Source organism: Mchenga conophoros, linkage group LG13 (genome assembly GCF_057382185.1).
Source record: "Mchenga conophoros isolate Kocher_MC1m ecotype Shallow Benthic linkage group LG13, M_conophoros_male_GT1.1, whole genome shotgun sequence".
In the NCBI taxonomy this organism is placed as follows: domain Eukaryota; kingdom Metazoa; phylum Chordata; class Actinopteri; order Cichliformes; family Cichlidae; genus Mchenga; species Mchenga conophoros.
In genome coordinates this window covers 27,266,829-27,287,857 of record NC_140538.1, presented here as the reverse complement: position 1 = coordinate 27,287,857, position 21,029 = coordinate 27,266,829, and the positions used below count along the sequence as shown (strand labels likewise).

The 21,029-nt window shown below is 39.6% G+C and overlaps 3 protein-coding genes across 8 annotated transcripts in view; 2 read left to right on the top strand and 1 right to left on the bottom strand.

Annotated features, from left to right (window-relative positions):
* The window catches only part of cfap46 (cilia and flagella associated protein 46), a 73,272-nt gene extending 54,497 nt beyond the window's left edge, over positions 1-18,775 (bottom strand). For 4 of the 5 annotated variants that reach the window (XM_085297568.1, XM_085297570.1, XM_085297572.1 and 1 more), the window contains exons 1-11: positions 18,572-18,775; positions 18,377-18,498; positions 16,055-16,186; positions 15,666-15,730; positions 14,613-14,777; positions 4,858-4,981; positions 4,122-4,216; positions 3,120-3,275; positions 2,835-2,934; positions 1,999-2,097; positions 1,382-1,572 (exon numbers count right to left, since the gene is read on the bottom strand). In XM_085297568.1, the coding sequence (XP_085153694.1) occupies positions 1,382-1,572; positions 1,999-2,097; positions 2,835-2,934; positions 3,120-3,275; positions 4,122-4,216; positions 4,858-4,981; positions 14,613-14,777; positions 15,666-15,730; positions 16,055-16,186; positions 18,377-18,498; positions 18,572-18,620 (1,298 nt within the window). In that variant the 5' untranslated portion in view covers positions 18,621-18,775. Of the gene's footprint in view, positions 1-1,381; positions 1,573-1,998; positions 2,098-2,834; positions 2,935-3,119; positions 3,276-4,121; positions 4,217-4,857; positions 4,982-14,612; positions 14,778-15,665; positions 15,731-16,054; positions 16,187-18,376; positions 18,499-18,571 lie in introns of those variants that run through there. The other variant, XM_085297573.1, reaches the window with a different exon arrangement.
* On the top strand, positions 6,377-12,304 carry LOC146561457 (uncharacterized). Of its 2 annotated transcripts, XM_085297575.1 has the most exons (7): positions 6,377-6,511; positions 7,251-7,310; positions 8,051-8,183; positions 9,423-9,640; positions 9,742-10,818; positions 10,929-11,097; positions 11,618-12,304. In XM_085297575.1, the coding sequence occupies exons 4-7, from the start codon at positions 9,430-9,432 to the stop codon at positions 11,742-11,744; spliced, it is 1,584 nt and encodes a 527-aa protein (XP_085153701.1). In that variant the 5' UTR covers positions 6,377-6,511; positions 7,251-7,310; positions 8,051-8,183; positions 9,423-9,429; the 3' UTR covers positions 11,745-12,304. The 2 variants fall into 2 exon arrangements, with proteins under 2 accessions (XP_085153701.1, XP_085153700.1); XM_085297574.1 differs by lacking the exons at positions 6,377-6,511; positions 7,251-7,310; positions 8,051-8,183 and having other exon boundaries at positions 8,880-9,640.
* LOC146561458 (uncharacterized) lies at positions 6,505-8,181 on the top strand. The gene is made up of 2 exons (XM_085243155.1): positions 6,505-7,724; positions 8,119-8,181. Exons 1-2 carry the CDS (start codon positions 6,642-6,644, stop codon positions 8,179-8,181), a joined length of 1,146 nt encoding a protein of 381 aa, XP_085099281.1. The 5' UTR covers positions 6,505-6,641.
* Positions 18,776-21,029: the final 2,254 nt, after the last annotated feature.

Sequence of the window (21,029 nt, the reverse complement as noted above, 5' to 3'; positions counted from 1 at the left end):
TCATTTTGTATGTCTGGAACATTCAGGTTTGTGCTAACAAAATGCCAAAGAGGAAAGGTATCAGGAATGATCTTAAAGCAGCAATTTTTCAGGGTGGGACGACTTATGAGGCCATTTCTAAACAACTCAAAGTCCATCATTCTACACGAAGCAGCTCACAGCAGCATGGTGATGAGAGGCCATGGGAAGTCCAATGAGAGTGCAGCATGCCAGTGAATGACTTTTGACAGGGTACTAAATATATTAGAGTTACCTAGGCAACTGTAGCCAGGAATTTCCACTAGTGATCAAATGGTAAATGACCTGTATTTATATAGCGCTTTACTAGTCCCTAAGGACCCCAAAGCACTTTACATATCCAATCATCCACCCATTCACACACTGGTGATGGCAAGCTACATTGTAGCCACAGCCACCCTGGGGCGCACTGACAGAGGCGAGGCTGCCGGACACTGGCGTCACCGGGCCCTCTGACCACCACCAGTAGGCAACGGGTGGAGTGTCTTGCCCAAGGACACAACGACCGAGACTGTCCAAGCTGGGGCTCGAACCGGCAACCTTCCGATTACAAAGCGAACTCCCAACTCTTGAGCCACGATCTCCCCATCAACCACCAGGTCACTAATGTTGTGCAACAGGCGAATTGCTTCCTGCGCGCACATAGCTTCAGCTCGAAGTTGATCTCACCAGAGATGTCTGGTGATTATGCACAGTGCCACAGCTGATGAAAATCAAACAGAGCATATCAGAGCAATCACCTCAAACCTCACAACCTTTAAGCACAGTGGAGGAGGGGTGACAATTTATGCTTCTTTTGTAGTCCCATAACCTGGGCACTTTGGAGTCCCTGAGTCTACCATGTAGAGGGAGGGTCAAATGTGACACCATCTGTCCAGTAACTAAAGCTTAGACCACACTAGGTCATGCAACAGGACAGTGATCCTAAGCACACCAACTACCCAACAGAATGACTGAAAAAGAAAAGAATAAAGGTGCTGCAACGACTCAGTCATGACTCAATTCCAGAGCTCAACCCAAATGAAATACTGTGGCAGGACCTTAAGAGAGGTGTGCATTTATTTGTAATTTAAGGCCTTTTTATTATTATATAATCTTAGAACTGACGGATTATGTACTTTTTTATCACCAGTATATATTGTGGAAGTAAGGAAATGTATAGGTCTGTGTAAACTCTGTGTGATTATTATTCTGAGCAAATAATGACTTTCTCATATCAAATCATGGCTAGACTGGAAGTTTCTAAGAGGGCAACACTCAGCTAAACATATTCAGTGAAACATGAGTACAATAACGAAAAGCAGCCCGAAAAGCTCCAGGACATGCACACAAGGCCATGATGATTATGTAAAAAGATGAAAACCTTTGTGTCTCTTCCAGTGCCTGAGCGACCCTGAGCAGAGGTGTCTTGATGCATTTTCTGAGGTTGTGCTGCAAGAGGGGCAGGCACAAGTTCCACTGTGTAGCGCACACTGCCTGCACAGCCTGAGGGCCCCCCTCCCTCGCTGCAGTCTGCAGCCACTGATCCAGCTTGCCTATCTCTTTCAGCCGGGCCTGTGGGATAACAACTACAGATTGAGAATCTCTCCTGTCGCAACGACGGCACAACACTTCCATCACTTGGCAAGCAAATTTGGATTAAAGTGGGCTGAATATGTTGTATGTGCCAGTTCTTAAATGTGACAGTTTTCACAGTAGTGTATAATGAGATTACATGATCCTACTTTCCAACATCGTTTTTTCTCATTACAGGGGAAAAAACTGCAGAACTTATATTAGGATGATTATAATTCAAAATCTTGACTTGTAGTTAGTCAGAGATACCTATTCAAGTCAGATCTCTGAATTTAATGACAATAAGCAAGCCATTTTACTGTAAAAAAAAATTATTAAATGAAGCATCTGCTAATGGATCTGCTGCTTTCACTCTAACATGAGGGTAAAACATATGGATGATAATTCAAACATATGGCCAAGCACCTCTACACTAGCTTTGGAATAGTCATTCATCTTCATTTCTTTCTTCAGGAGGTTGATTTCACCTTGGACACATTCCATTACTAAGCGTTGGCTAACACTCTAGAAAGACAAAAATAACACATGTGAGGTCAGGAATCAGAGGATGGGCTGAAAAATGTACAAATTTGTATCACCAGATTTTATACGGCAGAAGATCCTCCATATGCAGCATCATTAATTATGTTGTCATTCCACATAATTCACTCATACATACAAAACATACAAAGCATAAAAAAGAGATTGTATAAGTGAAATGTAGGGTCTATAAAAAATCATCTGATTTCAAAAGGTTAGAATTTTTAAACTTAAAAAAAATTATCATTTTGAATGAACACAGAAGCTTGTGGTAAATTCTAAAAGATATGGGTAAAGGTAAAGTTTCACATACAAAACTTGTACAGTGCTCACAAATGCTCAGTGTGTCTTACTTTTGCACGAATCTGCTCTTTCTGACAGTAGGAATCTCAGTCGCTGCTGGTGAACGGCTGCGGATTTAAATACACCCTGATACACCCTGTATGTTCTATATTGCTCAAAGAAAAATGCAGCATCTCTATAACTTTTATTAATAAGCCAGATATTCCCAAAGTCTGGGCGTGGCCTCCTGGTATATCAGAAAAAGTTTACAGCCTTGCGAACACGGGTTCAGATTTGGGCAAAAGAAAAAGTTCACATTTCTAAATAGGCAGTGACAGACTTACAGTAACCCATGCATAAATTTGCATATTTGTAAACTGTGTGCAGTTACATCTTCTGCCCCTACTGCCCGAGGTTTTAAGAGAATATCGGACACTCACAGCTTCTCCCGACGACTTTAGCTCTTTCAGACAGTCGGCAGCTACTTTCTGATGCTTCACTTGCAAGGCCAGCAGAGCCAACTCCAGGAGGAAGGCAACTCTGCAAATCCCAGATAAAACATAATTTATACAATTCACAATCCTTCAGTACAGTAATCTGAGACATGTACTGCCCCTGGGATAGCCATGTGTGGGTTTATGGTAGAGAGAGGTTTAGGAAGAGAACAGGGAGCAATAAAAGGTAATCTCGCAGGAGATTTGATCAGGACACTTTAGGTCACAGACCTGTCAGATGGCTGGATGGGTGTTGAGCTCTGAAGAGGACTGGAGTTCAGAGGTGTAGCAGGCTCTTTGCTACAGTCCACCAAGAGATGGAAAATCTCCTCAAGCCTAGTAGAATTCTCTTTTGTCAGCATGTCCTTGTTAAGTCCTCCCAACCTGCTACAACATCAGGAAAACTCTCTTTACATTAATGTACATGCATGTGAGCATCCAGAATTAAACTGATACTTTCATTTGCCCTTTAACAGACTCACACAAAACAGTGCATAAACCTTAGGCTAAATAACCTATATGGTGCTGACGACGGCCGAGTCTGACTTAGTCATGCTGTCACACTGAAATGAGGAGCCATAAGGAGCTGTGACATGTCGAGTACATGCCTGCAGAAATGGGCTGGGGGATGGGACTGTACAAGAATACGCCACACCAGCAGACATGGTACTGTACTACAAATATGTTCAGGCCAGCAGAAAAACATGGCTGCCACAGGATGCGCTGAGAGCCAATGGATGATGGACCCGCTGACCTTTGTCTCCCAGTTTTTAAATGTATCTGGAGGCATAAAAATTTTAATATAAAAAAACCCCACAATAAAATCCTCACTCTAAGCGCTACATCTTAAGATAACATTGCAAAGAATAAAATAAAGACATACGCAGGTTAGAAACACGGAATACTAGATTTAAAATTTTTAGACCTTTAAACAAGATCATAACTGATCAGGTTTAGGACTCAACCTGCCTCTATTGTTAGAAGCATTGTAAAAACAATAAACATGCAGTCAATCAGAAAAGCCTGCTTTCAAACAGTTTAAGTTCCAAAGCAAGCATTTCTGGAGCAGATCAAGTGCTTCTTTTTGGTGACACCGTACATCTTGTTTTTCCTAGCGACAGATAAAAATGCAAACGACTTTCATCCTGACAGCACAAAAACGACACTTTCAGCAAAACAAACCCTTCAGCAAAAAAAAGCAAACATTTATATGAATGTAACTCAGAAACTTACTTTTTTAATTCCTGCATTTTGTAAATGACTGCTAACGTAGTGCATTCCCTGCTTGTTTCCAGGAGGACATCACTGTCTGACAGCTGGTGTCGCACCTAAGAAGAGTGAAGTCGGAAGTTATGCTTTATTATCAGGTTATGACAGGGTTGAATTTTATGATTAATGTCAAGATCAAGGAGTTTAGCGAGCTATTGTTATGCATGTAGTGCAAATAAGACTCTTGAAGACATCTGAATGGTGTATTTTCATATTATAAGACTTGTATAAAGATACAATTAAAGTTTAAATAGCATTCGTTCTGAGGTCTGATACATGGCAATCTTAATGCCCCCAAGGGTGAATCAGAAGCTCAACCATGAAACATGAGCCAATCATGTTGCTGTGTTGAGTAGGTATCAACACGCTTATTGTTTTTTTTTGTGTTACTGCATCTATAATGTCTACTCTAATTAATGCTTTGTTAACTGCTCTGTCGGGACAAGCCAGAGATCTGGACACGTGTTGAATTGGACACGGACAGGAGAAGTACAGCTCTAAACTTTATTTGGGGCAATGTCACAAACCTTTAAGGTAGTTTTACAGAACTTTAATAAATTTATTAGACCACTTCTGTGTAGATATATCAATATCTACTTAAAAAGTATCCACCTAAAAAGTAGATATTGAGGATATATTTAGTTATTACTGAATGTATAAGCAACCAAAAACTGCCATGAAAGCAACATGCTGTGTTTACCAATAAAGTAAAGAGTCCTGGGTAAAGTTTTGGAGTATGTGACTTGATGAATTCTTCTGTAACTTTTGCAAAACTTGTTGCATCCTCAACCTTCTTTGAGTCCACAAGACATTTGATCAGGTGCCTGAGCAGAAACAGAGACAGAGAGCAAACATGTGGGCATGTGTCAGTGCTATTAGCCAAGTGCTCAGTTTTTCTATGCTACTGAACATTCAATGTAATTAATATGCCAACAATCAAATAACAGCCTTTCTTTTCTGAAGCTTGTCATGTTCACACTTGTGTGGCATGAGCTATCTGATATTACTGTGCTGGTGTTGTTACTACAACATAAGTCATGTTATTCAAGGACTATCTTAGGGAAAAAGACAGCAGTGGGTGAAGGTGCCTTTAGGGCGTTCTGGCAGAAAAGCTTTCTGACAAAAACACTCTAAAGTAGAAAGGCTTTCAGAAGTCAGGGCTACAAAGTTAATGTGAGGAGCAGGTTGGTGGTGGATGTATGGATCCGCTTCACCTGACAGACTGGGTAGTTTGTTCTGTGTAAAACCAAAAGTCAATGTTCACTTTTATTTTCTTGTACTCAGTTCAAGAATATTTCTATTATTTCAGTTTAAGTTTGGTTTGGTTTAGGAAAGGACTGTGGTCTGGGTTGAAACTGCACTGTAAAAAAGGGCAGTGAAATTGACATAAAAACCATGTAAAACCCCTACAGAAATGTATAGTAAACCCCAAAACACAACTTTCCTGTTTCGATCACAGTGAATTATTGTAAACCTTTAAACAGAATGTTCCTGTTATATTTACAACATGAATGTGTGATTATAATCAAATTTATTGGTTAAAACTACAAATACTGTGAATAAAAACAGTGAAACACCGTAATACTCATAACCAAACAATCATGTTAATTTGACATGCAAATACTGTAAAAATCACAGTTTTAGTCAGTTTTTCTTAAAAACACATGACCTATAAGTCACTTTACAACTGCATGGATGTACTGGGCCTACTTTTAACATGATTCATGAAATGATGCAAAGTCATGGATAGGACTAATAAAAATGTTTTCACAGAAGATGTCATTGTGAACCTGAGAGGTTGCCTCTCCATTTATAGGCTATATAAAAATATACAATTAAAATTGTTTACATCATGTTTTTTTCTTAAATCATTCGGGCTATTTGCAGCCTATTGTAGGGTAACCAATAAGAAATTATTATTTAACGACTAAGTAATGCTTCTGTCATAATGCTTGTATTCTTTATGTTTCTTTTAATTGCAATGTGATACTTAGACTAGAATACTTTTTTGGGTTAGGTCAGCAATGTCTCATTATTACAGGCTAAACAAACTTACAGTGCCTCCCATAGGATCTCTATGGTGCCTCATCTCCACAGAGCTGTAAGCTACTTCAGGCCACTCACGTTGCACTGAGCGCGCCTAATTTTGAATGTGCATCTGAAGCTCGTCTCTGATTGGATAATGACGTGAGGGCGGGAGGAGAAGAGCGCCTAGTTCACGAACTTAGCTAACGAGCCAGCACTAGAGAAGAAAACGTCGAACTTTCAGCAACTACCTTGTTAGGACAAATTACAAACATACGATTTCAAGTGTTTTTTGAGGATCTGTGTTTGTTCGTCAGAAAGTCTGCACGGTAAGTTCAATATCTTGGCGACGTTTTTTCGAGATAAAAGCACCAGTTGATATTTAGACCAATGCTCATAACCTAGGGCTAGCATGCTAGTTCAGCTGAAAAGCACAGGCAAACTTTTGAAATACTAAAAATGATCATCTGCGTCTTTTGTAAAAAGGTATTGGTCACATTAAGAGGCTATGTAGTACATTGCAGAGTGCATAAGAATGAGCCTTGTTGTATTTTTAAATGTGTTGGCGCCAATTGCAGCCAAACATTCACCACGTACTCTGCTTTCAAGGGGCATTTTTATCGTGTGCACAATGCACCTGCACTTCAAGCTACTCCTAAAGCTCTTGTTGCAGATTTAAAATGTGCGGTTTCATTATGTGCCCGCCATTTTCAAACAGTGAAAGAGCTAGTGTCTCACTTAAACGATCATATTGCAGAGGGCAGGTCTGTGTCATGTCCAGTAAGTGGTTGTAAGCATATGTTTACAAAAAAGTCATCATTTACTTCTCACATGTGTAGGAAGCATAAAGCTTGTTCTCCAGATGGTATTGATGACATGTACAAGGAATCTTGTCCTCAGCCCCCAAATGACAGTACAGAATATTCAGAAAACACACATGAAACCATGGCATCTGCTAGTTCAGCCAGTGATATGCCAGAGAAGGATAGTCATTCTTATCTCAGAAACATGTGTCTCTTTTACCTTAAACTGCAAGGACAGCTGCTAATTCCTGCCTCTACTATACAGAGTATTGCTGAGGAAATGCAGAATGTGCACGAATTGGGTCAAGCCTACACAATTAATAAGGTAAGTTGTTTACTAAAAAATGAAATGAACCTATCAGATGAAGCAGTCACTAAAATCTGTGACTGCATTAAAGAGTCAGATTTGTTCTCTGCTTGCCATCAGGGACAACTAGGAACAACACACACCAGAAATCAAACATTCAAAAAAATGTTTAAATACACAGAACCCAAGAAAGTGCCATTGGGAATGGATGAAAACATGACAGAAAAATGTGCTTACTACATACCAGTTGGAGAAACCCTGAAGAGCTTTTTAGAGTCACAGTTATGGAGGAATACACAGTCACAACAGTTTGGGGGTCCTGATGTAGAAATTTTTAAGGATTTATATGATGGCAAAATTTTCAGATGTCACCAGTTCTTTAATGAAAACCCTGAAAGCCTCAAACTGATTTTGTACCAAGATTCATTTGAGGTAGTGAATCCCCTGGGTTCTGCTAAAAAGACGCACAAACTTCTTGCAGTCTATCTGTCATTAGCAAATTTACCCATTCATTTGCGTTCAAATACAGATAACATGTTTTTAGTCTTGTTGTGTGTTGAGAATGACTTCAAGCGTTTTGGAATAGCCAAAGTTTTCTCAGAGTTGTTGGCAGATCTGAAATCTTTGGAGACAGATGGAATAGATGTAGATGGAGAAACTGTAAAAGGGGGTCTTTACTGTATTGCTGGGGACAACTTGGGTTCTCATTGCATAGGAGGGTTTACAGAAAACTTCAGCTGCTCTCAATATTTTTGCAGGTACTGTGAAGTAACACGAAGTGAGTTTTATGCTGATCCGAATGCCTGTGGTCCTCCACGCACTCCAGAGACATATGACGCGGCTGTTGCTGATCTCCAGTCTGAAACTATCCAAGACGTCAGAGGAATAAAGGTAAACTCCATCTTCAATACCCTTCAGTCTTTTCACGTATCCCAGCCTGGTCTCCCACCTTGTCTAGGTCATGACCTCTTTGAAGGAGTTGTGTCATATGATCTAGCACTGTACCTGAAGAACATTATAAAAAATAAAAAATGGTTCACATACTCCCTTTTAAACAGACGCATTAAACAGTTTAAATATAAAGGATCCGAAGCACTTACAAAGCCATGTACTGTCAAACCTGACGGATCCAAATTATCAGGGCAAGCCGTTCAAAACTGGAACCTTTTGAGATTGCTGCCAGTTTTGATTGGTGACAAAGTACAAAACCATGAGGATGAAGTATGGCAGTTAGCTCTCCAGTTGAAAGACATTGTGGATCTTATTTGTGCTCAGAGCATTTCCTTGTCCCAGATAGCATTCGCTGACATTTTGATCCAAGAATATTTGGAGATGAGAGAGATGTTGTTTCCTGGAATTAAACTAAAACCCAAGCACCACTATTTGCGCCATTATTCAGCACTGTTGTTGAAATTTGGTCCATTGATGAGGTTATGGACGCTTAGGTTTGAATGTAAACACAGTTACTTCAAAAGATGTGCCAGACACTTGAAAAGCTTCAAAAATATTTGTCAAACTTTGTCAACACGTCATCAGATGTATCAGGCTTATCTTTTAGCAGGGCAAGAATGCCGTGAACTGCTGCAAGTCAAGGAGAGCTGTGCGTTTTATCCCAACCTCTACAGTGACACTATTCAGCATGCGGTCAGGGAGTTAGCTTTTTCAGAAAGCAATACCACAGTTACCACAGACATTCAGTACAAGGGCACTGCATATAAAAAGGGACAGTTTCTTGTGTACAGAAATGACGAGTGTATGGAGTTTGGTGAACTTCTACTCATCTTGATTCAAAATGACACATCTGTGTATGTTCTAATGGATATCCACAAAGGCATCTTCCTCTCAGAATACCATCTGTATTCTGTGACAAAGGACAGTCTTGGGTTACAGTGTATCAACATTAATGACCTGCCTGATTTCTATCCTTTGGTATCATACATTCTTCAAGAATACAGAGTCATTCCACTAAAGCATAGTATTGTGGCAAAATAATGTCCAACTAATAGCTCACTTCTCACTGTAAATAGTTTAACATTAATATAAGTGTCACGTAATCCACACCCTGCTCCATCAAGTGTATGAACTGTATGTGATTTTCTATTTTGTTTGGATGTGGCATTTCTTCTTCAGTGCAAGTATGAGTGACTCAGAGCGAACCTTCCTAGATGTCGCCATCACGGAAGTCCTACCAGAACTTCAAGCTGTGAACAAAAACATCCTGGAGGAGCACTTGCAGTCCATTGGAGTTGAGACAAGTGATGATCTACGCTTCGTAACGGAGGCAGATTTGATGACAGCATTAAGACCTGTACAAGCAAGAAAGCTTCTTTCTGCTTGGAAACAGAAATGTAAGTAAAAACAACAAACAACTATTCAAACTCAAAAGCAGAGATGGTCATGAACAGACATACAGTGTGAATCATAATTGTATTTGTTTTGTAATTTAAAGACCAAACTCCAGAGAACAGCTCGCTATCATCTGTGGAAGCCTCATCAACCCAGTCGCTGTCATTGCTCTCACTTTCACCCCAAAGTCTATCGTCGACCTCTTCCAGCAGCCCAGGATGTGACACACAATGGGATGACAACTTTGAAATTCCATGGAGTAAACTTCCTGCAGAAGTGATGCATTTTCTTGAGAGGGGGAAAAGGCCTCGCCCAAAACTGAGGAGGCAAATGGTCCGGATTGTTGTGACTGAGATGATGGAAAAATGCCCTCATGTAGGTAGAAAACATTCAATTGACGTTGCAAGAAAAATGGTGGCAAAATATCCCAATTCTCTGCAAGATTTAATAGAGGGTGAGATTGTTGGCGCAGGCTACCTTTCACTTGTCAAACAGTTGCAGAACAGAATTGAAAATGTAAGGCACACTTCAACACCCAAAATAAGAAAAAGAAAACATCAGACTGACTCGGACCACACAGACGAGATCCCTTTAGAAGAAAGAGCAGCCATGCAGGATACATACGGGTGCATTAAATGGAATGTAGAATTTCTGCCTGTTGAAGAAACTCCAGAGAGCCAACAGCAAAAGATGGAAAAACTCAAGGTGATGTTCCAGCAAGCTGACACCAATCCAGAAGAGGTAAAAAGTCTAATGAAGTCCACTTACTACACACAACGTCTGCATGTCAATCAGGGGAAAAGTATCAAATGCCTTAGGGAGGAGTGGCCGTTTTGGTTTGATGAACTTGGCATGTCTGTCCACTTCAAGGAACTTACTGGGATTGACCTCAAAGAGACATTCACACGTAATTTGGATTTGAAGGGGAAAAGGCTACTGGACTACTTGACCACAGTTGCTGTCAGCAAAAGCAAGGTGTTCCTTCAGACTTATGCAAGGCTTCAGAGGATGTGGGGACCGCAGAGTGGCTGCTCAGATGATGTGAAAGAGATGGTCCTGCTTCTGCTCAGCTACTTTGAAGAGAAGGAGGAGTCCATGCTTCTCTGTGTTGAAGATACATGTCTGGCAGATGAGGTACAACTGGAGCAAGTGCCTCTGACACCCACTATTATCGTGTGTGGTAAGTCTGTTTCATAGCTCTCTCTTTTTTTTTTTTTAAGTGCACTTTTTATAGAATGTCATGTGACTGCCGTGTTTATTGATATAACCTGTTAAATAATTTGTTCACAGGACAGTCCTGCTATTCCTCAAGAAGATACATGCTGAGTGTTGATCGGAACCTCGTCAGCACAAACATATCCTCCTTCATTTCTGCACTGTGCCTCATGTTCGGGAGCTACTACAATTTCAACATCCATTATCCATCTGAGCTGGCTTCCACTTTAGAGTTTCTTCAGAGGTGAACAAATATGGCTTTGTTATTTCTCATAACTGAGACTCTGGGATCTGGAGTCTGGCTTTGATGTGGTTCGAGTCCAGGTCTGGCTCTGAGTCTCGGTCGGCTTTGGAGCCGGTTTCAGTTGTTTTTTTTCTGTTTTTTGTTGTTGTTTTTTTTGTTTGGTTTGGTTTTTTTAAATACATTAACAGTCTGAATCCGGGTCCAAGCCTGGCCGAGACTCAGGGCTAGACCAAGCGTCAACTGACGTCTGACTACCTATAACCTTTGCTTTGGATTTTAACAATGCTAAAGTGTGACATATCACTGCAGAAGACACTCGTGAAGGGTGCCAATACTTTTGACCATGCATTGTTCACTTCCCCACAGCATTTTGGTTATACTTTGTCTTGAACGTGGTCATGGCCATGACTGTGTATATATATATATGTATATACTTAATTTTTACTTACTTTGTACGTGTATTTTAACTGATCAATTATAAAAATGCTTAATAAACTTTTATATGATTGTTATTCTACAGGTGTTTCTTCTCCATAAACCCAGAAAAGGGAACCAAAGTAGAGAACAAAAACTCAAAGCGTCGTCTCAGTGTGAACCCTCGAGTCCTCACCCTGATTCAGGATCTCGCCGACCACGAGTGGCGCTAAGCCTAAATCTTGACTCTCTGTGGACTGTTAGTTTTACTTTGTTAATTTTGTTCCACAATGTGTACTGGAACCTTTTACTGGTCGAATGCATGAAGCCAATTCATGAAGATGTTCTTTCTTTGTAGGAATGTTCTTTATTTACATAAGAAAAGAAAAAAACAACATGCTGCTACTGCAGTGTTTCTAGACCACATGTGTAGGTTTGTTTCACCACGTGGTTTTGCTGATGTTTTCTGACCAGGGCCATGGTTGTGGTGACAGCAGGGTGCGTGTTGCGTTGCACGGTGATTATGATCATTTTTGACACAATATGTGTTTTTTGTTTTAAAGTCTTAACAGGTTAGTTAACTTTTTCTGGTGGAGGGTCTAACAAATGCTTGTTTCATGAACATGGTTCTTGCTTTGCAGGAATGTTCCACAGCTTTTATAGCCTATATTTTGATTGAATTGTGTAGTTGCTGTGTGCCTTGCATATTGTGTTAGTTGGAAAAATGGATCCATTTGCTGTCATTTTGCTAATGTGGCTGCAAAATAAATTTCCCAAAAGTGATATTTTCCTCTCTTGTGTTTTCTCAAGATGTATTTTTGCATGTTTGGGTGTAGGCGTAGCAGTAAGAAAGTTGCTGGGTTATGGTTAAAATTTTACATTAAAACATATAATATTCAGCATAGATTTTATGTATAATTTACAGAGCAGCTCCATTTAATATGCACAGTTTCACTGTAGTTCTACCATTTTAAATTAGTTCTTTGTACGATATTTCCCTGTTAATTTTGCAGTTTATGGATCCACAAAAAGCATTTATTACTTGTAAAAGATACAGGAAATAGTGTATTTATATATCACATCTATGTGTGAAATTAACTTCTTTTTCCTGTAGATTTAACAGTTTTAATCTGAGATTCATTCACTGTAAATCAATTTACAAGTTGCATCTGTAAAGCGTTTTTACAGGAAGTCCCTGGTAACCCCAGCTGCCAGGGTTTTCCTGTAAAAACAGCACATTTTTTTTTTTTTTTTTTTTTTTTTTTTTACAGTGTGTGCTCGTCTGTGGATGCACACAAAACACTAGTCACAACTACAATGTGACATTGATTGTCCTGAGGCAACATATATAAATATATATATATATGTATATATTTATCCCACCACAGGGATATCAGACAATGCTTGCCTCCATGGTCAATATGTAGCTTGGGTTTTAGACTTCCTGTCATACTAATACTAATACTAATATTAATGTACATAATATAGCAACATAATGAGCCAAATTTACTAAAGGGAGCAAAATAGCATGCAAGTGCAATCACCAAATAGGCCAAATTATGGGTGTGGTTAGTTTTATGGGTGATTTTTAAACACAGACACAGTCAGTTCATTTTTGAGAATTAAATTTTAGTGCAATTGTCAGTAAATTGTGTGGCAGACATTTGTCAATCAGTTTGCATGCTTGATTTAAATGTTCTTCTTCCTAATGTTTTACCTGAAGAAACAAATTTCCAAGAATACAAACTGTTATGGAAATGTTAACAATAACCTGCAACACACCCAGTGAGCTTGATTTGAAGTGGGTTTAATTAACACATTGCAATGTGGAGAGAGCATCCCAGTGAAACACCAGGATCATCTCTGAATTTTGGCCACCGCCCTTACATCTTATATGCAGAGACACAGACAAAGAACATTCCACAAATGTGGAGGGGGGCTATACCTTCTCCCTCACAGAGAGAATTATGACCTTGTTTTCTGCTTGGCCATCACCTGATAAGCAGAAGGAGTCCCACTATCTGTTTAACGTCTCCCATCACAATGGCCTCACTGTGTTAACATTCTACATGCATGCAAACTAGTGACAGGGGTACTCTTAATATAGTAAAGTGAGAAAGTGATATTACTATAACTAATGTGATATGATTAAATATGTGATTAATACATGAGAGAAGAAATTTGCCTCCACAAAGCACAACAGGATTAGTTACAAAAATCTCTGAGTTCCCACCTCACACGCAGTCTGGTCATCATGCTCCCTTTGTAAGTGCCAACAGTACTTTTTTTCCACACCAAACCCCAGTTTGCACTGGTGCAACGCATTAGTAAATCTGGACTAATGAGTCTTTAACTTATACAAATCAACCCATATATGGGTAAATGCAATGCATACAGCTGTGATGGAACATTTCACAACCAATGGTAAACTGGACATATTTTTCGTATTCTTATAATAGATGTAATGTAGCACGCCATGCTAATCTCATTATATTTATCATTGGGGCGACCGTGGCTCAGGGGGTTGGGAAGCGCATCTGTAACCAGAAGGTCGCCGTTCGATCCCCGGGCTCTCTGTCCTGGTCGTTGTGTCCTTGGGCAAGACACTTTACCCTCCCGCCTACTGGTGTTGGCCAGAGGGGCCGATGGCGCGATATGGCAGCCTCGCTTCTGTCAGTCTGCCCCAGGGCAGCTGTGGCTACAACTGTAGCTTGCCTCCACCACTGTGTGAATGTGAGTGTGATTGAATAGTGGCATTGTAAAGCGCTTTGGGTGCCTTGAAAAGTGCTATATAAATCCAATCCATTATTATTATATCTGTCACTGACCCAACATTATATATATGAATGATACATTTTTGTCCTCTGATCAAAGATAAAACTAATATTTTTTTGAAAAATGATTAAACAGCTTGGAATAAAACAGATACTTGACTCTATAGAAGAAAAAAAGCAGCCCATTAACTGAGGCTAGATGAAACTGTGGTCATAAATAAACTGCTGGTTAATAAGCTCAGTTCATTATCTCTATGAATTTTCAATGAGTATGAACCAAAATCACAACTGGACATATTAATGAGGTCTAAGTAAGAGAGCACTTGCATCATGAGTTCAGCCCTCCAGCTGTGGTCGTGGTCTGCCACCTCCTCCAGACTCTGCACCACCTGCCTGAGAGAGGGCACCAGGTGGAGGCTCCGCCCCGGCTGCAGAAGAGGTTGCACTGTCTGGAAGTACAGCACCGAGGCATTGAACACCATAAAGTGAAGTCTGTAAGGCACAAATCAAATGCAGAAGAAAGTAAACACCGAGCAATGAATTATTTATGTGATACACTTGCAAGCCATTTTATCTCTTAGTACGACTCAATTCAAACCAAGTGTCAGCTCTCTATGAGGAAGTCCTGTGAATTCCAAATGTGTGTGGATTAACAATCGACCAATGAGCCACAGGAGAGCGGCCCGCTGAATCTTTTCGATGTGAAATAAGTGGAATTTATGAATTTAAGCTACAGTTTTAAAGAAAACTCTGTGAAGAGACTGTTTGAGCGCTCCTAATTTATTCACCAGAGTGTGTGCTGTCCATTAGTGTGGGCTGCTTGAATTAGATATGTATTCCTTTGGTGTTAATTGGAATTCCTCATTGAGCCTTTTTATTGACAGGTTATGAGTTCATTAGCAAAGAAAACCAGTGCTCATTGCTTACAAAGGCTAACCGAGTACCTCCAAACGCATCCATCAAAGCAAATAACAAGGGAACGCATCTGTCACAATTTCTATTATTGCATCGATATGTGCATCACCCGTTTCACCCTGCTCACAGATGCATCCAGTCAGCTGTTAAAATTGAGATGAAAACACGTTGAAAATGTTCCGCTTGTGAATAAGGGGTCGGGGTGAAGCATGAAAAATCGTGTTATATTTGATTCTTCTTCGTAGCATATTTCTGCGCATCAGACAGAGCCTAACCTATCACAGCTAAACAACATTCCCTGGTGAGAATGTCTGGCTTTCATTACGTGTTTTACCAGCGCACCTTACCGCTGTGGCAGCAACTGCCAAATAATATCAGAGATGATCAACTGTACGCAACAGAAAATGGTCATCCATCTTTCTCGACACTGTAACAACAAAGCCGAGCATACTCGAGGTTGCATACCTTGGTTCTTGCTTTGAAATCTCAATTGCTTTCAGAAAATACACCACAGCCTCCTCAAAGTCCTCCTAAAATAGAAAATGATGCAAAAAGGGGACATGAGAACCTGTCAGAACATAGAAGCATAAAAACAATGACAAACAGTTTAGCAAAAAAAAAAAATTTAAGCTGCACTCAAATGTAGCAAAGGCCAATATTTGTTTGAGACCGAAGAAGCATGGTAAAACCGCTGGAGTTTGTTTGCAAATCTGCTGCATGTTTTTAGTGCAAATGAGTACAGTATGCCGCTACAGTAATTGCATGTGTATATATCTCTGGGGCGCAGAAACACACACACACACACACACACACACAACGCCCTTGAGGGTATGTGTCCAATTTACTGTCCTCACCACACTCCCAGTGGCCGGCGGAGACTTCAGCTGGCCCTGGCAGAGGTAGGCTTGACACAGAAATTGATTAGCCGGCGGATTCCCTTCAAAGTACATCTTTAGACACGCTGTGCTTATCTCCAAACAGCCCATCTGAAAACACAGAGACAGAGCGGCACGAAGGCCAGAGAGAAAAAGAAAAAAAATTCAGCCTCATCTGCAGTTAGATCGTGTAACCGGCAATTTTCCCTGTATGATGCATTATTAAAAACTATTGCGAAAGGGCTTAATGTATGGGGAGGTGCACATTTATTTTTTGCATGACAAATTAATTCCATGCTGTTTTACAAACTGCCTCCTGTTAATTGTAAAATTAATTCAAACTCAGCAGCTTTATACTCAGTGATGTGCAGCACTATCGTGGAAGATGATCATGCAGCAGAAATTTTTGTTCTGCAAGCTTTTATATGTGTTGTGAAGAACAATAAGTCAGGCTGGAAGATCACTGAATAAGTAAAACCTGACAGTAATGAGCAATGGATTAGTATGTTAGCAAATGTCTTAATACAACAAGAATATTTATGCTTCTCTGGAAAATTGAAGAACGGAACTGTACTGCGGATGAAGACTAATTCAGCATTCACTGACACTTAAGTCTTCAGGCTAAGCTGCATTTTCACAGAAAACTTGCTGCGTGATATAAAGGAGAGAGAACAAATCACATTATGGAATATCCCAGTGTTTCATTATACAAATATGTTTCCCTTGCCTTAGGACAGCTCAGCCTGTATTAGTGAATATTCATTGCTATTCCCTACTGGGAAAATAGCTCGATTAGAAGAACTAAAGTTACTGCACGAAAACAGTGACATAATGAAACGAGTCCTCCAGCAGGGAGGTCCTGCCGGCTTTTTTATTACCTTGATTTTTCTATATCAATACCTGTAGATACCATCAGCAACAAAGCACTGATGTTAATCAACAAACAACCCATCCAAATGTCTAGGACCTGCTTTATTTTGAAGCTTTAATAATTCAGGAGCTTTCACAGATGTAGCAGGCATTTACTTATAAAATGTAAGCTCCACATCTTCACAGTCAGATGCCAACCTTTTGTTCTAGGAGGCTGCTTGAAGCACCATGTCTTATGCCACAACTCAGCAGTCAGGAGCTTCTCACATCATAAAAAACGCTTCTCACAGCAGTTGAAAAGCAAGGTTGCAGGCACCTTCAGAGAATGTGTGTTCTCATTATAGTCTTTCATACAAAGAAATTCAGCCTGTCTGATTCTGATGCTGACTGTAGGTTAATACGCACACATCTAAATTTGATGTATTCACTGATCTACCAACATAAACCTGGTGAGATTTTAAGTGATATGTGCGTGCGAACAACCTGACATAGTAGTGGTGGATAAGGCCGAATGATAGATGTGGCTATACCAGGTGATAGAAACATCAGGAAGAAATAAAATGAGAAGCTCAAGAGGGATGAGAGAAGCTAGAGAAGATGTGGAAGGTTAATGCACCAGTTGTCCTTGTGGCAATTGGCGCACTTGGTACAGTGACTCCCCCAAAACTGGGTGAGAGGCTCCAACAGATACCAGCAGCGAGAACTGAGATTTCTGTCCAGAAGAGTGCAGTCCTAGGAACAGCAAAGATAATGCACTGGACCTTCAAGCTATAAGACTCTGGTAGAGGACCTGTGCTTGAAGGATAGAAGACCATTATATATTAGTAGTAATAATAGTATTTTGTATTTTGATTCAACTTGATAACCCAAAATACTTTTTTTTATTTTGAGAGAGGAACAAGAATGGAAACACATACAATGGAAACAAACAACAATGGCACAAAACATTTTTTTGTTATGTTATGTGTTATGTTTTCATCACATTTAGAAGAAGTAATGGTAGTCTGCAAAGTCATTTTAAGGTAATTTTGCCCCCTCCTGTAGCTTTTAGCCTTTCATCCAAAAATACAGATGTGTGTGCAGAAAGTACAGGGATTCATAAATTAAAATAAATACACCTATCTACAATATACGCTACGAACAATAGCTACAAACATAGCCTGTTATGAGACATAATCTAATCAACTTGGTACTCTCTGATTCTCCAGTTACGAAATAAACAAGAAGAGTAATATAATTCAGACTAATTTAGCATACACTAAAGCATAAACATGTAATACTCAATACCTAATTGATAAAATAAGATTAGCACTGCAACCATTTTTTTTCTTTTGTTTATTTCCAACTCATCACCTCGACCCTGGTGGCAAAACGATCATCAAGTGAATTCTTCATCAACAGCTTCGACAGTAACTCCTCATCCTCTCTCACCTGTAGCCCAGCTTCGGCGCACAGGACGCACCACTCCGGATCAATGCGTGGAGTTCGTCCGCCGGTTTCAACTACTGCTGCCCCCTTGATTAAATCGTAGGCTGACTGCAGAGCTCCACAGTCTGCATGTACGAAATAAACACAGTAAGCTTGTTTTCACAACTCTTCATTTACTTAACTGACTGCGCGACAAACCTTTGTTCTCTTTAGCCTTGGCTAGATGCTGGCGAATATCTAAGTCCATTTCAAAGCGTTACTTAGCTAACGTTAAAGTAATGACAATTTACTTCTTTTTATTTCATGTCCCATTTAGCTGCTACTTTCTTGAATACAGAGCAACCCATCGAAAATAGCAAATACTTTCTTGAATTGTAGTAGCCAACAGTCAGTGCTTTTAGTTTGGGAGTGTTACTAAGCAACCGGGCTTGAACTACGGTGTACGGATAGGACAAAAAGGCTGGCTTTTGGTCGCGATCATTAACACGCCACCTCAGTTAGCAGCACTAACGTGACTTTCACTGGATTCTGTGAGTGAAATACAGAACTGGCAGCCTACAAAATATAAAGCAAACACTCTCAGTTAACTGGACTTCTCCACCAGTGGTATTGATGCTTTTTGAAGCACTTTAATGACATCACCTAATAAAAAGCCGAAGAATGTGCTGTAGTTTTAGTGACTACAACCCCCCCCCTCTATGGATAGTTTAGGTCTCACCTTTGGTGACTGGAGCCAATGAAGATGTAACACAGTCTGTGCTGTTGGTGTTTTATGGAGCATTTGATGCAATTATCTGACTATTATATGGTACAACCCATTCACAATTCTTTTATTAATACTAAAGCATGTGCTTCAGTAATCTAGTATTTCACGAGTCTGTTATTTGGTACTAGTTATCACATATTTGTCTGTGTGCATTGTACTAGTGTAGCTTGTAGATGCAGTTTGGTAGGGGTAGCAACCTAGCACCTTATGCTTCCATCTAAAATGGTCATGTAGGACTCCAAAAATCCAAAATGTCAGTGGCCAAAATATCAGTATTGAAGCTTTAAAATAACTGCAAAACCAGTGGTGGATTTCATGATTACAGTGGTCCATCTTTTATACTGCCTATGGTTACAGCACGACTTCTATAGTACATTTTCTACTCTGACTGAGCACTTTTGTGTTTTGGCATGTTAGCCAAGCAACTCTAAAAAGAGAGCTTTTTAACCTGAATGAGATTTCTTTTTGGCTAATTCCTAAAATTATCTATATCTGTGCAGTGCACTTTGCTAACCAAGCTTGCTAACATTAGACAATTGTAATAAGTAAGACCTCCACATTCTTGTCCAAATATGGGTATTTATAGCTACAAAAAAACCCCAACAAACAAAAGAAAAAAACTAAATATGTCACAATCCTTATATTACTAATATTATGGTAAAATATTATGATGAGTGTGAGCTCACGAACCAATGCCTATATCCATCTTTTATTTACAGTTTGGTAAAAACCTTAGCCTGTAGGCTTTACTGGCACGATGCATATTTTCACAATACATTTTTATTACTTCAAAAGGTATGAATAAAAATGAAAAGATGGTACATAACAAAAGCAAAATAACATCTCTCCCTCCCGCCGTTATGAACACACACACATACACACACACACACACACACACACACACACACACACACACACACACACACACACACACACACACACACAGGGGTACAAAAAGCCCTTCTTTACTTCAAAGTGCATCATTATAGAAATCAGGTTGCTTAGTGTGCAAATGTAATTTACTTGGTCAAACCACATACTGCAGCAGATGTGACAGGGGACAAAGTCGAGAGGGAAGGCAAACGGCTGTGGCTGTACTTTCAGTACATACTTAGGATTCCAGGTTTGAGGTTTAATTGACAGAAGTATGTATTACCTGCCAGCAGTTCAAAGCAGCGTAGATAGCTCCTTGGTGGCCCTCAAGCAAATTTGTTAAGCAGTTCATTGTGGGGATCTGTCTTAAAATACACACAAAGCTTCTGGAATGGCTTTAAGTGTGAAATATATAATTATTTTCTGGAAGAGATTTTTCCTCTGTCACTTGACCTACTTAATGGTTTGAGTTGGCACTTCTATTTGTTACTTAAAATTTCACAACTGTCATGCCACAGTTCTGTTGCTTGTGACTTTATGTTTTATACTTTTGGTCTATGACTGAGTGGCAGAGAGAGAATTATCTATAGACTGGACACTTCAGAGGTGAAAATGGAGAAGAGATGAAAATCTCTGGGTCTCATAAAGACTTGGTACTTAAATGTAAGAATTTTTATGCAATAACTTTATATTACGTCACCAAATGCAAATATCAGTTAGACAACCATAATTTTTTTCATGACAGCTGTACTACAAGTAGGTTTTTAAAACTGAATTAAAAATGTATTACTAATTTTATACATTCCTTTATTTTACGTCATATACACACTGTTAAAGTGGTGGGTATTTATTTTCATCATGGTTAAAGTTTGAAACAATGAGGTCAGATTATGTACAGTAGAGGAAGAAATTATTTGATCCCCTGCAGTTTATTGTTAAGTTTATTGTTATTTATAAGAAATTATTGGTAGTTTCATCTTATGGAGAGAGACACAATATAAGCCAAAATATATCCAG